The 17343-nt window shown below is 35.4% G+C and overlaps 1 protein-coding gene across 3 annotated transcripts; it reads left to right on the top strand.

Annotated features, from left to right (window-relative positions):
- Clec1a (C-type lectin domain family 1 member A) lies at window positions 1-16611 on the top strand. 3 transcript variants are annotated; one of them, XM_047551132.1, is made up of 6 exons: window positions 1-239; window positions 8433-8531; window positions 9849-10025; window positions 13139-13290; window positions 14772-14890; window positions 15895-16611. In XM_047551132.1, exons 1-6 carry the CDS (start codon window positions 125-127, stop codon window positions 16043-16045), a joined length of 813 nt encoding a protein of 270 aa, XP_047407088.1. In that variant the 5' UTR covers window positions 1-124; the 3' UTR covers window positions 16046-16611. The 3 variants fall into 3 exon arrangements, with proteins under 3 accessions (XP_047407088.1, XP_047407090.1, XP_047407089.1); XM_047551134.1 differs by having other exon boundaries at window positions 14824-14890; window positions 15895-16054; XM_047551133.1 differs by lacking the exon at window positions 8433-8531.
- The last annotated feature ends 732 nt before the right edge of the window (window positions 16612-17343 follow it).

Here is a 17343-nt window from a genome sequence, read left to right as displayed (position 1 = left end):
GCTGCTTGCTGGGAGAGGACATTAGGAATGCCTTTCAGTGCCTGGCTTCCTGAGCTATCTCACGGTAGCCAGGCGGCTTGGGGCAATCTGACTGCATCTCACCTTCAGCCCTGCAGGAATCTGGATGCAGGCCAAATACAGCAGCACGAGAGACATGCTGGATGAGGATGGGGACACCACCATGAGCCTGTATTCTCGAGCCTCAACTATCACCCGGCAGCTAGAGCCCAGGCATGCAGGTACTCTCGTCTCCTGGAGTTCAAGTAGAGAGCTTTGGAAAAACGCATTTGATGAGGTACTTCTCATAGGAGTATACAAAGTGGAGGGAAGAGGAAATATTTTCACCATTTGCAGTGCTGTGTAACTCTGCACTTTTCTCAACTTAACGTGCCACAAAGGAACATCTTAAAAAACTTAGTCTCTACACAGGTGTTTTGTTTTCTGAAATCCTATTGCTAGCATAGTGGTTTGCAGTTGAGGAGTTGTCAAATTTCTTGAGAAGGAATAGCATACAAAGGTCAAACTGTATGCACATTAAAGCGACATCCCCTCCTTTTTTCTTCCAATGAAGTCCAAATCAGATATTGCTTTTTCTTTTTTATTTTTACCATCTGTGATCTGATTTGGAAATTTAGATAAATGAAAGCTAGTTTTGAACTCATGGCTTTAAATGGGAGATTTCCAAATGGATCAATTAAATCTGGTATTTTGTAATAATAATTTTGCATCTTGAAGTTACGAGGTCTCGGGAGTCATGTCAACCTCAGGTGTTTGGTTTTACCCTGTGTGAAATGAGGGATGATTAAAACAAATGCCCTCTAAGGCATTCATTTAGCTCCAAATTCCATGATTTGATCATCTAAATAGTGACCTTAGATTTCAATTACATCCAATCCCTATTTCCATCTTGCTCTATTGGTCTTGGAATATTATCAAGAAGATTGAATCAAATTAAGAAAATATTTAATTTTAGTTGCATTCAACTTCTATCTTATTTTATTTATAACCATTCATCCTAAGATACAGTAATACATATTTTTCAGTTCCATTGATTTTCATAATTTACACATGTGCAGAAGAATCTTATTCCCTTGACTGCTGAGTCAATCTAAAGCAGAAGTGACTTAATTCTAGAGAAGAGCTCATGTGGTACTGTAGATGGGACTAAGGTTCTAGGTTCTACTATGAGTTTTGTGCTGACGATTTTTGTGGTCATGAACAGAGTACTTAAGTATTCTGACCTTCAGTTTCATTTAAAAACATCAATGATACTAGATGGGTATATAGTGCTTATGATGTACCTGGTATTGTTTTAAGTATTTTATGCATATTAGTTCATATTCAATTAAGCTAATATTAAAGAGAAGTATACTTCTATAAAGTGGTTGTGAATACTTAGGAGGTAAAGGATGTAAAGCACGTGATAAATCACAGACATTTAAAGAATGCGAGTTTCCTTTCAATATTTTATACTTTGGGAATTCCTAAAGTGTTCTGTTTAACATTTCTGTGTTAGTTTGCAACAGAGAGATCCTCATTTGATGCCTGTTTCTTAACATGTCATTTCCCTTCTGACCAAATCCAGGTTTTCCTCATGTCTTAAAGTCAGGACAGATCCTTTTTCACTTTCTCTTTTAGGAGTAACTTTTAGGTTTTTTTCCTCCGCTCCCTACATTAAATCTTTACATTCACTTTCTGTGCATAAATAGCCCTCCACCTGAGTCCCACTGATATGGCTTTTTATTTTTCAACCAAACTATTCAGTAAGCTAACAGAGGACATTGGGGGATTTCCAACCTCCTTGACCTAAAGCTAAGTGGCAACAGGAGAGATGTGGTTTTTGTAGCCACAGGATGTGTGTAATAGGATACAAAATGCTTTTCTTCTACAAATGTTGTGAAGAATCAGTTCTTAGGACCTTGGTTTTGAGTGTCTTGTGTATAACTACATTTTTCACCTCTGACTGGAGCCCGGAACTCTCACAAGGATTACTGATCAGCGTAAGCAGGAACAGTGTGTACAAATAAGTTCTGTTAAGGTTGGAGGATGGGGAGAGGGGTGTAGCAAGATAAAATACAAATGCAGCATCTGGATGGAAATCAGAGCAGTTAGGAGCAGAGATTACAGAGAAGTGTCTTGGAGGCAAACATCTGGAAGCAGTTACCTTAGCCTACATGGATGATATCTTGTTTTTATGTTCTTTTGATAATGCAAATATTTAGAAGAATGTCACTATACAAGTCTTTTTCTTAAGAAAATATATCTGATATACCCTTGCTGTTAAAAACAATGGCAATGATCACTCTGAGAATTTTTTCAGCAATGCAGAATATTCAAAGTCTATATAATGCTGTGGCAAAATTGTGAATGGGAATATACATTTATTTTACAGATTTTGATTTTTTTCATTCAGAATAATAATTCTCAAACAATCATGCTTGTGCTAAAAATACCAACAAAATAGAAAGTAAATATGAAGCATCCTTACACATTTTCATAAACTTGTTTTGGGTACTTTATATTAGGCAGTTGCAAAGTACTGAAGATACAATGTCAAATATGATATAATCCCTGCTTAATCTAATTCCATTCTCAGCTAAGCTGTAACTATAATGGCGTTCTGTGGTGGAAGCATGTGTTGGGTACAAATGACAGTCTGACTCCTCTCTGATGGGGTAGAGGAGATCAGGAATGGCTGAGAGAGGGAGTGAGCATTGCACTGAGTTGATATTAGGATGTTCCATGTGATGTGGGATCAGGAGCGGGGGTTTGGGGTTGGGGATCCTACAGGGAGAGAAACATATAAAGTTGAGGGAAAGGGAAAGTCTGGTAAGTTAAGGATGGTCTTTTAGGTCATACCGAGGTGTTTAAATTCCATCAGTCATTAAAATGAGATCAATGAAGGATTTAAACAGAGAGAAACATAGTGTGTTCTTAGAAGACCATCTAGGCTACAATGAGAATGGACTGAAGGAGTATGGAACTGAAAGGCCGACACCCACTTTTTTCACTCGTGTGGGTAGATTACAATCCTGAACTGAGGCAGTAGGGTAAGAAGAGGAAGAGGAATCAGACATGAGAGACATTGAGGAGGAAGAGCTTAAAGATTGGTGTTCAGTAGCATGTGAGAAGACAACCTACGATTGTATCAATGATAGGTTGACTAAAGTCTATCACATGTTCTGTGGATAGGTCTATCATTGACAGAGGCAGAAACTTTAGAAGGAATAGAAAAGGTGATAAATTCAGTTTGATTTTAAGGGACTAGTTGGAGGTGACCGATGCATTTACAGTTGTTTCCAAAGACATTGGTATGTGAAGGATGTGGGTTTGTGGTAAGAATTCTGAGCTACCCACATATGCGGAAAATTACCGGCATAGTAATTAAAATAGTACTTAAATTTATGGGAGTGAATGAGATCACAGTGGGAGGGAATGTAAAATGAAAAGGCAAGAGAGCAGAAGAATTGAATGACAAGGAGAGGAGCCTGGGGATGGCCACAACTGAGGGACAGAAGAACCAGAGGATCCAATAAGAGCTACTAGGACTGAGAAGTAGAGAGGGGTGGGGTGTGGATCTGGGGCGAGAGAGCATGGAGGAAGGCAGGAAACAGTAAACTCAAGAGTAATGGGAAAGCTAAGGACATGGAGTAGCAGTGAACTTTAAAAATAACAAGCACTGCAGAGTATTTAAGTAAGAGGAGACCAAGCACTCTTTAGTGTGGTAGAAATAAGGAGGAAAGGAAATTATTGGTTATTTTTGATGGCAGTGATTTGAAAAGGAACTGGTGGTTAAGGAGTAAAACAATTTAAGTCTTTTTCTTTCTCTTCTTTTTTTGAAGATATAAAGTGCTACTGCTGAATTATTATAGGAAAGAGTGAGGTCTTTTTAAAATTATTTTTTAAAGTGCGAGGGATTCTAATTCAATTGTATATTGAAAAGAAGCGTAGGGAAATAACTTCACATCAACATGGTAAAGAGAGTGAAGTGACAGAGGGGCAGAGATTCCAGCTGAAGACTAAATATTATCCTAGCAAAAACAGTGAAAAAAATTAAAATAACATTGAATAATAATTCAAGTCCTTCTCATATTAATTTCATATTAAATAATTCTCATATTTTTCCTTCTCATATTAATTACAATATGATTACATTTTCTCCAGCTTTTCACTTTTGTTTCCTCAACTACAGCATAAACCCCTCCTGCAGGAGTATGGCACGAATCACACCTCATTGATTCAACAAATCTTTGAAGTACACCCACTGAATACTAAACATTATGGTAGGCTCTGGAGAAGCCTTGGTTTTGAGCTGCTTAGAAAAGTGGGAGGAATAACTGAAACCAACAGGTCTACTACAATGCCATTTAGGGCTACTGAATGTATATCAGAGGCCACAGAAGCCATACAGGAGTGAATGAGTTACTGATTGTGTCAAGTTTTGCATCTTCCTAGGTAAGGTGACAGGTGCTCTGGATCTAGAAGGCTCAGTCTGGCTTTTCCAAACAAAGCAAAATGTGGCCCTGGGTCACTTTTCCATCGCAAGGACCACACACAGTGCAAAGAACAACGGCAGAAAGACAGGCGCCAGCCTGGTGTACATGCCAGAGATACAACATATTAAAAAGTAAACTTAAGAGGTAGGAGTTCAGAGGAAAAGATGAGGTGTCAATTTTGATCTAAATTTGATCTAAATTTTAGGCCAGAGTAATTTGGGGGATCACACAATCCTGTAATGTGACTTTGTGTAAATTATTGAAATTCTGTTTTTTTCCCAGCTGTTAAGACCCTCTTAACAGATTTCAGAGATATGCTCATAAAATTTATTGGGTAATGTCTTCTAATTTCTTGCAGACCCTGTCAATTGATGAAGGGCAACTGGTCAAGTATGACATCTCTTTTTATCCACAAAATTTCATAAAATGACAAAGGAATTTGTATTCAAAACTTGAATCTGGCACTGTAACCTTTTATAGTATGGTTATAGTAAGAGGATACAGGAAAGGAGTGTTTTTTTCTATATATATCTTATTATTCCTAGGGATGTTTATATCATTCCTTGGCCTGTCCACACCTCTTTCTAAACATGCCTCAGGAGACAGTGTAGGGATTCTCTTCCAAAAAATAAAACCACAATAAAGCCAAGCCAAACTCAAGCACCTCCTGGCTTATTTTTGTGAAAATCTCTCTCTTTATTTTAGGGTGGGGGTGGTCCCCAGAGTGAGGCTTCAGCATGATTAGGAACACTTGAGATAAAACTCAGGAACATTGGACTAACCCGTTAGAAGAAAAACACTAGAGGGGAAAATAGCATCGAAGGAAAAATGAAATGTTGAAGTTCATGGTCTTTCCATCATGGAAGCTTCATTTCCTAGGACATGATCATGACTGAGGTAGAAACGTCCCAAGGTAAGGTTTCTCTGGGTCTTTAGATAAAACAGGGAGGTAATATGAATATTGAGGAGGAAAGAAAGATTTCAAATGCAAAACTTGATTAGGGAAAGATGATTCCTTGGAAGGAATTTTTAAAAAACTCTGATTCTTAAGCAGAAGACATAGTCTACTTTGTTTTTCTGTCCTAGAGGCAATTTCAGGAAGGGTCATGTATTCTTTTCATGAATATAATTATTAAGTAATGTTCACTGTAAAGATTTAAGTTTACTCTTTTTGGTTCACTAGGCAGAAAATCAACACTTCCCCTGTCCATAATATTATCCAAGGGAAAGCATAAATAATTTGGTTGATTTTTATAGTTCTTCTCTTTACTTTTTTTTTATTTCTAGTTTTGTCCAGGGAAATATTAGTCATAAAAGGGCACAGTATTTTTATCTTTTATGACTTTGAGATGTATATTCTTATAAATAGGGTCTAGTAGGGGTAGCCAGGCATATAACAGAGATACAGAATAGACATATTCATTAATTCACTGAACATTGTTTGAGCTGTTTCAATTGCTGGTCTAGCTGCTGAACTGCAATAGTGGCTATTTAAATTTTAATCTTTTCCAAGAAAGAGTTTACTTTCTAGTGGGTAAGACAGATACAAGCCAAAAGAAATAAGTGAGACATATAATATCTTTAAAGGTAATAAGAAAAATGAAGAAAAAAACATAAAGCACTCGGTACATCTGGAAGCTAGGGACATACACAAAATAAATTTTCTTGGACTATATTTAACTTTAAAACTGTTTTGGGTTTTAAAGATGTTTGTCCTAAGCTGTGTTCTGCTTCCAATCTTTTTTTCTTTCTTTCTTTCTTTTTTTCATTCTTTGATCTGCAATTCTCTTAAAATCAATGCTGGGAAGAAAGCACACTTTTCCAGGAAAATTTAGAATAAACCACATAGGCCAGTTGGTTGAAGGGCACCGGGAGGAAGTACATTTTTCATATTTGTTCAGGATAAGGAATCTCCCGTATAGAAGCTTCTAGGATTGGGACTTGTATTTTGCTGACTCTGCCCTCTGCTGACTGAAATGTTGCTAAGAAAAATAACTTTTTGAATATCAACCTGCCAAACTTTAGATAATACTCTCTGCCTCTATAAACTTACAGAGTTTAGGGACTATTAATTTTTTCATGATTTCATTCTTTTTTATCTAAACATCACATATTTATTCCCTTAATGTGATAGATTCTGTTTTCAGCACTGGAAATACATTAGTGAACAAGACAGATGAGGTGGTTATTTTAATGCAATGCATGGTAAGGAGAAAGACAAAAACCAACATGTCATGAAAATGTCACCTAATACTTTTATTAAACATACACATGCACACACGACAAGGTGAGTACTGTGCTAGAGATGGAGTCAGCCCTTATTCTAAGGCTGTGCCATTTACATTGAAATCAGAGGAACAGGAAGTAGGCTGCCAGGAATCAGTCTGAGGAACAACTAATGCAATGGCAGAGGTCAGTGTAGCACAAGGTACAAAGACAAGAGAAGGCTACTGTGAGTAAAGAAATTGAGAAAGGGAGAGTGGTTCAAAAAAGAATAAAAGAACTGGATAGGGTCTGGAGGAAAAGACTGGATTTCAGGATTTTTGTTCCAATGCAACAAAGCTATTGGAAGTTTTAAAGTTAGGAAGTATTGTAATAAAATTGCCATTTTTTAAAAAGGGCAAACTGTGAAAGTGATTTGTATTTTCTTCTAAATATAATTCAAGTGATTTATGAAGAATACAATTACAAAGAAAGAATAAGATTCATGTTTTAAAATACATTTTAAAATACAGCATGTCTGTTCTGTGATTTTAAACATTTACTTTCCTAGATTTTAAGAAATTAGTAATTGGATTTCCTATTTCTAACAGTCTTTACCACTTACCTTTCTCCCTTTGGAAATAATGTTTAGTGCAAATCTCTGTACCTGGAAAGTTTTATATAGAGGATCTTGTTAGAAGGAAATGAATTTGTGTTTCTTTAGTTTTTCTGTTTTAGAACCTGAGTTGAATTCTCAATGAAGTAGAACTCACAGATCACAAAAAGTTCAGAGTTTGAGGGTTTCTTTCTCCTTTTGTTTAATCTGAATCAGAATTTCAGATGCTGCCTCTCTCTGAGTTGAAGTCTTCTCTGTTAGATCTGTAGTCATTCAGACCCACACAGATGACCTCACTAGTTGATAGGTCTACTCATGACTTACATTGGCACTTCTGTAATGACAAGTGAAACTTACAGGAATGGAAGCAAGAAAGGACGTCAGTTATAGTTTCTCTCCTCCTCCTCCTCTTCCTCTTCCTCCTCCTCCTTCTTCTATTATTTAACTGCTGCCAAACTTGAGATAGTTTAAATCTATCTTCGAGAAATTTAATAATCATGTTTCTGTATACTCTATTTCTGGGGAAATATAAATGAAATGAATGAATAAACAAAATCCTTGCAAAAGAAGGATGAAGAAACCCCAAAGAAAAAGAGTAAAATGATCATTTCTCATTACTGATATGCAATTTGCTTTCCAGAAGAAAAAAATAAATGTGAAATGGGGGCGAGAATCACATTTTGAAGAAGTAAAAATAAATTAGTTTCATACATTTCTTGATGATGTTAAAAGTTGTTCCTTAGTATCTTCAGGTGTCTCAGTCTCTGGTTTAGGCAGTTTTTAGGATAATCTTTCATCATTAGAATTTTGACAAGCAGGAGGTTATGAAAACAACCTCCTAAAGATAACAGTAGTGTATAGTGTGATTTGGTGCACAGCAGTACTGGGGGGAGCATAGGAAAGGGTGGGACTTGTGAACAACTCTAGCTGTGATAAGTGAGGATTAACTGAGCTTTGTGATCATGTTCCTGAGGACAAAGGGTAAGTTATCTAGACTTGATAAACATTGTCCTGCATAGTTTTTCCCGTCCAGGACCACCTCCTCCTACTTGCTGGGTACTGACTTAGATCCAAGAAAAGGAAAAGCCAAACCTCCCTTTCTCTTTTGTTCCCTGCAGAGCGCAGGACTCCCTCTTCAGCTTGGCGCCCAGTGGCCCTGACACTACTGACTTTGTGCTTGGTGCTACTCATAGGCCTGGCAGCCCTGGGCTTTGTGTGTAAGTCTGGGCTCTGCCTTGGGGAAGGATCCTGGTTCCATGGTTTGTCTAGGAGAAACACTTGTTATGGACTTTTTAACTTTTAATTCTGGAACTTAGGGGGCAATTCAGTGCTCCTTTTCTAAGAACAACTATTTAAAGATCAGTGGTGGAAGAAGTATTGACACAGAACTATCACTTGCTAACTAGAATTAAACGTGTTTCAGTTCAGGATTTTGTCTGTTTAAACGTCAATCTTTAAAACCATTGCTTCATCTCTCCCAAATTCCACAAGTGTAGGTTGGCAGTGGCTTTTGCTTTCAGTATGTATGTTTCAGTGGGCTAAAGCAAAGGAAAAGGATTTTATTTATATTCGTACCCTCAATACAAGGAGAATAGATAAGGCCCATAATCGCTATATTTTCCATAAAGAAGACAATTTGCAAAAACTTTTGAAAAATCAAATAAGGAAGAATGCATGTGTAAAAATCTTTGAATTTTAAGCTAACTAGGACAAGTTCCTTAAAAAAGGAAGTGGATAAATTTGCCTCATCAAGTTAAGATCCTACAGTCATGTTCCCTGAAGAACTAAAGAAGGTGATTCAAAGCAAAAGGTCATGAAAACAAGCAGATTTTTGTGTCAAAAAACTGATTTTTATAGTAAAAGTTTAAAATTTTGTTTATAATCTTAAATTTAAAAGTAAAGAAACTTCTTATTTCTCCGTAACTCCAAAAATTTTATTTGACATACTATTATTTTGGAAATACCATTCTTCTTAGGAATATAAAGCAACTTTTGTGATTCATGAGGGATTTCTCTATTTAGATTTAGAAAACCAAAGTTCAAACCTGCATTGAAATTCTCTAGTTAAATTACATTAGGGAAGGTTCTTGATCTCACTAATCATAATCATAAATTGATACAAGTATGGAAAAGATAATTGACTATTTTAATAATCAGACAAGCAACAACATATGGAATATTGCCGATATTTAATGTAATGATCAATAGGTAAATGAATTTCTGGTTTTAGGTTAAGTAATCATTTGTGTGGACATAAAAGTATCTATTCAGCAGTAAAATAGTTTGGGAATTTACTTCTGAAGCTAGGAACTGCTATTATGACTCCACATTTTCAGAAAGACTTAGAGAAATTAATTTGTTCAATATGATATGATTTATTATGTATGTACTAGAGTCTGTACTTTGATATATGTAATACAAGATCTTAGAATCTAAGATCTTAAATGATATACATTTTGCCTTCCTCTTAAGTGGAAATTAAATATAAAAGTAAAGAAATGAATTGTCTAATCTGACCTGGCCACTTGGGTTAGTTTTTCAGTTCTACCAGCTATCCAGTACTCAACAAGACAACATCTCTGAAAAGGAAGAAAGGTTGGGGAATCTTTCTCAACATCTGCAGTCTCTCCAAGCCCAGAATAGGAAACTTGCAGAAACCCTGCAGCATGTGGCTGAAAAACTCTGTCGTGAGCTCTATAACAAAAGTGGAGGTAAGCAGATCTTCGTCCCTTTGCCCCCAGGATATTACCTACCAATATAAACTTGAATTTCTTATTAACATAACTGGGAACCAGTATTATTTAACTAGTTTTCTGGCAAACTCAATAAAGAGTTTGGGAATGCAAGATCATGATCAGTTTTGGGGATCATGCAATCCACACGTTTATGTTACTCTACATGAAAGAATTCTTCAAATGCAACATTTAAAACAGTGGAAAACAATTAGTTTGGATAACATTACAAGTAAATAAAACAGGGATATGTTTCAATTTATCTTGTCCCATAATTGAAAAATTCATCCCTACTATGTCAATAAATTCATAACTTAAGAATCATACAAATTACAGATAAAGAATGCAGATAACCTGAATAAAATCTGTTATTTTAATTCCTGTCTTGACTGGTACCAAAAATGTGCATTTTAGGAAGGACTGTAGGTAATTGCAATGTCAATGATGGGTGAATCACAGTTGGATATATAGAAATAGTGTTGGAGAAAACCAGTCTGTGAGTGTGTGTGTATGTGAGTGTGTGTGTGTGTGTGTGTGTGTGTGTGTGTGTGTGTGAAAGAGAGAGAGAGAGAGAGAGAGAGAGAGAGAGAGAGAGAGAGAGAGAGAGAAAGATTATTTCCTTTCCATTTGGTATTTCATGATCCATTTTATTCAAGTCAGCCTTCTGTTCTCTTTAACATATATACATACAAAGAAACATGTATTTTCAAGTCTTCATTTTTTATTTATCTTTTGGGAACTCTAAAGGAGGACAAAATTTCTCAAACTTCCAGACATACAGCCCTTCCTATCCTAAGCAGACGTGCTGATTGTGTAATCACCCAATAATATAAATAGGCATAAATAAATAATATGAATAGGTGTACTAATGCTTCTCTAAATGACTTTTTACTCACATGAATACTGATCTCACTGGGCACACTTTTCTTTCTTTTCTTATTTTTCTAACAACCAATGGGCATACTTTTCTTTGTTGGGTGCCATGTCATCACAAAGAGAATCCAGGTTTCTCTGAAATTTTCATCTAGCTATATTAAAAAAAATAAAAAGAAAAACTATGCAAATAAACCACACCTAGTTTAAGTATAAAATTGACATCCAAAAGTTAGGAACCAGAAATAAATGGTGTCTTTAGAGTCAAATACATGAAAAATAAAGTTTGTGTCTGGACAACGTATATAAACTTACATTCCTGGGTCCAAGGCCCAGTAAAAACAAAGGAAAAACAGAAATAAAAAGGATTATATGGAAAAACATTGATCAGACTGTTTGATGATGTATTTTTCGGTGTTTATAAAGCTGAATGCCCTTCCTAAGAATACTAGTCTCTGTAAAATGGACATTCTTGCTTTACTGATCATGAGCAATGGTAACTTTTTATCACCTTATGTCATATATATATATGCACACACACATAGGTAATTTATAGGTGAGGAGAATTCCCAGAAAGCACACATGTTCATCTTAGGAATCCATTGGTATTTGTAATTTTCCTAGTCATGCAAGCCATGAATAAAACAGTTGAAAACAATCCATTTTCAGTACACACATTAATTTATCTGGCTCAAAATATGCATTTTTCTCCTTAAGTATATTTTGTATCTAACTATCTGATATACATATATATATATGTATATATACCAGATGATGCATAGATATACATATATATATGCATCACTATATATACATCATATATATACCAGCTAGCTAGCTAGTATACATATATACATATATAATACCATATAGATAGATAAATATACATATGTACATACATATATGTACATATGTATATATATACATAAATATATATATATAGTATGTATGTGTGCATGCATGTGCACAAGTGCATGTGTATGTGTCTGTGCAGGTCCAGGGGAAATTATTTCTGACTCATTCCATTTTTATAATTTTTATGTAATATTAAATATTAAAGTAGATAGTTATTATATAGGTAAAGAGGTATCTCTATTGCTATCACTTCAGCTGCCAGGTATCTTTATTTTACATAAGGTATTATATTTTAGTCTTTCTCCCTTCCATCTAATTGTATCTTGCTTTTTTCTATACACTTATTAAAATTATACTTTCTATCAGTTCCCATAGAAATAGGGAACTTTACTTGTACAGAGAAAATCACTCACTATATGTGAAGATTAGAGGTATGCAAGAAAACTTATAACTGGAAAGGGGAGTAACATTTCAGTTACAGTTTATATCTCCTGAAGCCAGTTCAGACACTACAATGAGCCAAGATTTGCCTTCCTGTGGAGCCCAGATGCAGCTTCCTAATCTTTTCCTGCAGAGTGCTCCAAGCAGGCATTTACCAATCTAAATTGTCACTGTCACAGTCATAATTGGAGTTCAGCCTGTTGCATGTATAAGCTACTGTGCTAAGGGCACTATTTATATTTTCCTATTTACTCTTTACCACGATCCTTTTTGGCCCTATGACCCTCAGGGCCTAATTCCTAAATATGCCATGGGTACCCAGTGTTCCATCTCACTCTCAATTTGTGCACTTACTTCTTTGGCATGGATGCCAATCTTAATTTCTGATACATGGAAATTAATCATTCTAACTTCATGCTTATCTCAGCATTTTTTCCCTAACATTTTATTTTTGTTTAGAGTAAGAAAAGAGCCCATCTTATACTGGTTTGCATTGTATTTTTTAAAAATCCCTTTATCATAATATGAGGATTTTGAGAAAGAAAATTGTGATCCTTTGTTTATTGAATATAATGCATTGTGTGTTCCTGAACATGTGAGCTGCTTCACAAATTGAGTTTTCTCTCCATGTGATTCATTGCATAGCCAAGAGACAAGGAAGTTTCCATCACTCATTACTCCATTCCATACTCCATTAAGCAGTGTCTATTTTAATTTCCACTGTATACTCAGCACCAATTATAATTCCTGGCATATTGTAGCTGCTCAATACATATTTGCATTTATCATTGCCTAGGCAATTTAAATATCTGAGAGAAGGGGAATTAATTCTTATTTGGGATATAAACACTAAATAATTTCATGAGAAGAAACACAGCAGACATGGGCAGAAAATAACTTACAAAGATTTTTTTCCCCCCAAGGACACAGGTGCAACCCTTGCCCAGAAAAATGGAAGTGGCATGGGGACAATTGCTACCAATTCTATAAAGAGAGTAAAAGTTGGCAGGGCTGTGAATATTTCTGCACTGGTGAGAACGCTACCATGCTGAAAATAAACACACAAGAAGTGCTGGTAAGGTCTTTTCAATGTTTGAAAAATTCTTAAGAAGAGGCCTTAAAAGAGCTGGCCAAGAAAATTAGGAGTAGTGAAGGATATTAGCTCACAAATTTTCCCCATTACTCTGATCAAGGCCTCAATCTTATTCCTATTGCTTTGCGTGATTCTTTCAACTAGACAAAAGGAATTCTGTTCTTCATAAATGCTCACCCCCATAGAAACTACTCCTCAGACAGGGAGCTGCCTGCTGGGATTACAGATGTGTGCCTCTGTAGCCAGCCCAATTTCTTTTACTAATATAATATGTCCTGGCATAAACTCTCCTCGTTTTTCTTATTCTCTTTGTTACCTTTACCTCCAGCCCATACTGAAGACTCAGGTATGTCATTGAATAATACTATATGGAATGGTAGAAAATTTTGCTATGAAAGTTATAAAGTTATTTTCTCTTATGTACTTTATTAAATTTGCATATGTTGAAATCTCTTTTATATGATTTATTTTCAGAACTATAAAAATGATCCCATTTTAATTGGGAGAAAATATGTTCAAATATAGTTCTTTTCACATGACTACTCTGTGACTATTGTTTTTCAATAGTTTCTCTGATATTTCCAATGATCTTTGGTTGAATCAGCATGTGCCATTAATTATCTGAGGCATTGAGGATATAAAAGTTTCTAAAACAAAGCATTTAACCCTAAAGAATTCATAGTATGGTGGAAAAGAAAGACATAAATTGATAATTATAATAATTATAATATATGTAATTATAATAATTGTTATATATAATAATACATTTATATAATTACTATGTTAAATGTATTATGAATATAGAGTGAGAGTAGATGGAAGGAACTTTTTAAAATTTTAACATGCATATTAGAGATAAGGACATACACATGACTCTGTGTGTGTGTGTGTGTGTGTGTGTGTGTGTGTGTGTATGGAAATTTTAAAATTTCTCTTTCTCCCCTATATAGTTTGAGTTATTCTCCCAAATCCATCTTTTACTTCTTTGTGCACTGAAGTATATTCATTATTATTTTCTCATTCCCAGTTATTTTCTTTCCTAAGTATTTATAGAGGTTTCTTCCCATTCCTGAACTTTTCCTTTCAAATTTTTCCATTTTTCATAGTCATTCCATATCTTTTTGTTGATCTTCCTCCCATTATTTTATATCACTCTTGATGTTTCATCTTGTGTCTTAAAAATAGTAGATTATATATAAATCTTGACTGATGAAATTCTTGGTTTCATTATAGCAATATATAAAATTCCAATATAGAAACTAAAGCAAAATAATTTCTTTAACCTGGATGAATTTCTAATGAACTTCCTGACAGGTATTTTTGTCTCTTAATCATACCCTCAACTATGTGAGGTAGGACTCCTGTGTTGATCTCCCATGAACAGTGCTGGATGCCCCCATACTTCTCTGAAAATAAGTTGCAACTTCTCTAAAGCTAAAGATTATTTTGTGTGCCTTTCACAGGAGTTTGCCATGCCTCAGAGCTACTCTGAGTTTTTCTACTCTTATTGGATAGGGCTCTCCCGCAATGGCAGTGGCAAAGACTGGCTGTGGATGGATGGAGCACCTTACTCCTTTGAACTGTAAGATTTCAGAACATATTACAGGGAAGGCATCTGATAGAAAGAGTGCTGGAGTTAGCAGTTTGGTTCAGCAAACATTAATCAAATATTTGCTTTATCCTGAATGCTATGTTCACAAGATGTCCAAAGATGCTTAGAACATGCTTGCTTGCTTTTGAATGGCTTATAAAACAGGGAGACAGACCTGTAGTGCTAGTAAAATATCAGGGGACATTCCCTGCCTGTTTTCAACACTGTATGTCTAGGAGTAACTGTAAATTGAATAATTAGGTTGGAGAGAAAGAAAAAGAAAATTTTTTATGGCTGTGTATACAGGAAACCAAGTTGTAAAAGGAGGTGTGTAAGGTCACACATCTTGTTAATACCTAAAAACAGGATAAAACCTCAGATTTCTTTTTTTTTTTTTTCTTTTCTATCTATCTTTCTGTTTTTTTTTAGTATGGTGAAATAGGGAGCACATCTTTAAAAAATATGCACACTGAGAGTAGATTTGCTGGCAATATAAACGGACTGTTATAAAACACTAACTTTACTCATGATGGGAGCATTTAGAAAGAAGAATGCATGAAAGTATTTGAATAGGAAAATGCAATATTGGGACCAAAATATATTACACTTAAATGTATATCTGCTTTTCTTCTCTGTGTACAGTGAAGCATTTATTCTCTCAGGAGACAGGATTTATTAATATAATTATTGGTATTTTATAGTTAAGTAAATAGATTAAAGAGACAGTAGATAAGTTTTTAAGAAGCAGTGAAATCATATGATAAATTCGAATTAGAACCAGTTTTTGTTTGTTCTGGGTTTCCTGCTACATTGAAGAACAAGAAGCAAATTGATAGACTGAAAATAAAGAAGTTGGTGACTCCATCTTCCCAGTAAACTTATTCTGGGTGTATATTTTATAATTTTATCACCACAGGAAGACTTTTAGGGACTTTATGAATACTTAATATTTCACTGCAAAAACAAACTGAGTAACTTTTTCTTTCTTTTTTAAGGTTTGAGATTATAATAGATGTCAGCAGCCTAAGAAGCAGGGACTGTGTGACCATCCTCAATGGAAAGGCTTTCTCAAAGGACTGTAGAGAGTTGAGACGATGTGCATGTCAGAGGATGGCGGCTAGAGTGGAGCCCAAAAGTCTTCGCTAGCACCCCTGAACCAACAAATGAAGGGGACCAACTGTTCTGCTTCAGCTACTAGCAAAAGAGCTGAGCCAAGTGAGGCCAGTGCAAGGCATATTTGAGACACTGGGAAATGGAAAATAATCAGGAAAGGCAAACTCTCAGACTGGTACAAGCAAGATTCCCATTTTTCCTGTTCAGGATCATCAACATTTCTGAGTTTGAGGTTCATGCACATGTTTACCAGTCACAAGAAGTCTTATCTGTGGACCACCAACCAGCCCCAGAAACCCTTAAGGTTTTCATCCACTTTCTTGACTTAGAAATAACTTTCTGGGTTTCTTCTTTCTCAACATCCAACATCATCTCCCTGTTTCCATGTCTTCCTCATATGTGGAGAAGTGAGACACTCACTAAAATAGAGGAATTAAATGGAAGTCACACCCTTTGTTCCAGAAGCAGGTGGTCCAGGGGAAATGAACAGATTTCCCATCCTGTGCTTCTACATGCATGACTAATTCTTTTTGTTTCTCTTCAGTTCACACTTTTCCTTTCCCAGTCTGTCAATAAAGACTCCATCTGAAACAGCTGAAACAACTCTATGAGAATCTTAACTTCTTATAAACATATCTCTGCATACTCAATAATACTCCAGGAGCTCTTTCTTTTCCCTAAGAATTTCTCGAATCAGTTTTACATAGAATCACTGCCCTTGATACCCTCTTCAGAGAGATTGAAGACCAGGGGGAAAAAAGAAAAAAGAAAAAACCTCTCTTATGTGCACCAGAAATAATTTGGTATCAGTTCTTATTTCCTCCCATTTGATCCATTTTTATACCTTTCAGGTACTGAAGAGTTAATAATAATAAATGTAAATAATGTGAAGTGTGTGATTTCAGAATGAATTTATGGTCTGGGGAAAAATTAAGCATGAGAATGCCTTTCAGAGTATGATAATAATCATTGTTTTGATTGTGCCTTACTGAGAGTTTGTGGAGACTCTGAGAATTGCTTATGTGATTATTGGGAAAAAAAAGTAAGCTTTTGAAATATATGTTATCTTCAAGAGGAAGGTTTTAATATTTTCCTAAATGAGATATTTTTAAGCAAAATCATGACATCAACACATGACTGGTGAGTAAACTGCTTTGTAATAGACCACATGATTTCCAATCAGGTCATGGAAAGTGAAAGAGACTGACATCTGCAGAGCTGAATTCTAGACTAGATGTCTTTCTCAAGATGGCTGTTATGCACAACTGTAACAGGGATCTTTGTGAATAAAACCATCATAACTGCTGACTTTATTGGTTATAGATGAATCA

The sequence above is a fragment of the Sciurus carolinensis genome, chromosome 4 (assembly GCF_902686445.1).
Source record: "Sciurus carolinensis chromosome 4, mSciCar1.2, whole genome shotgun sequence".
NCBI lineage: Eukaryota > Metazoa > Chordata > Mammalia > Rodentia > Sciuridae > Sciurus > Sciurus carolinensis.
Note: the sequence above shows the minus strand (reverse complement) of the source record. Positions and strands in the feature narration are given on the sequence as shown.

What these genes read in the sequence shown, in the direction of transcription:
- Clec1a (XM_047551132.1), top strand. Translation starts at nt 125, where the DNA reads ATGCAGGCCAAATACAGCAGCACGAGAGACATGCTGGATGAGGATGGG. An exon ending in GCTAGAGCCCAGGCATGCAG is followed by an intron (nt 240 to 8,432) that starts GTACTCTCGTCT and finishes TGTTCCCTGCAG; the next exon opens with AGCGCAGGACTCCCTCTTCA. An exon ending in GGCAGCCCTGGGCTTTGTGT is followed by an intron (nt 8,532 to 9,848) that starts GTAAGTCTGGGC and finishes CACTTGGGTTAG; the next exon opens with TTTTTCAGTTCTACCAGCTA.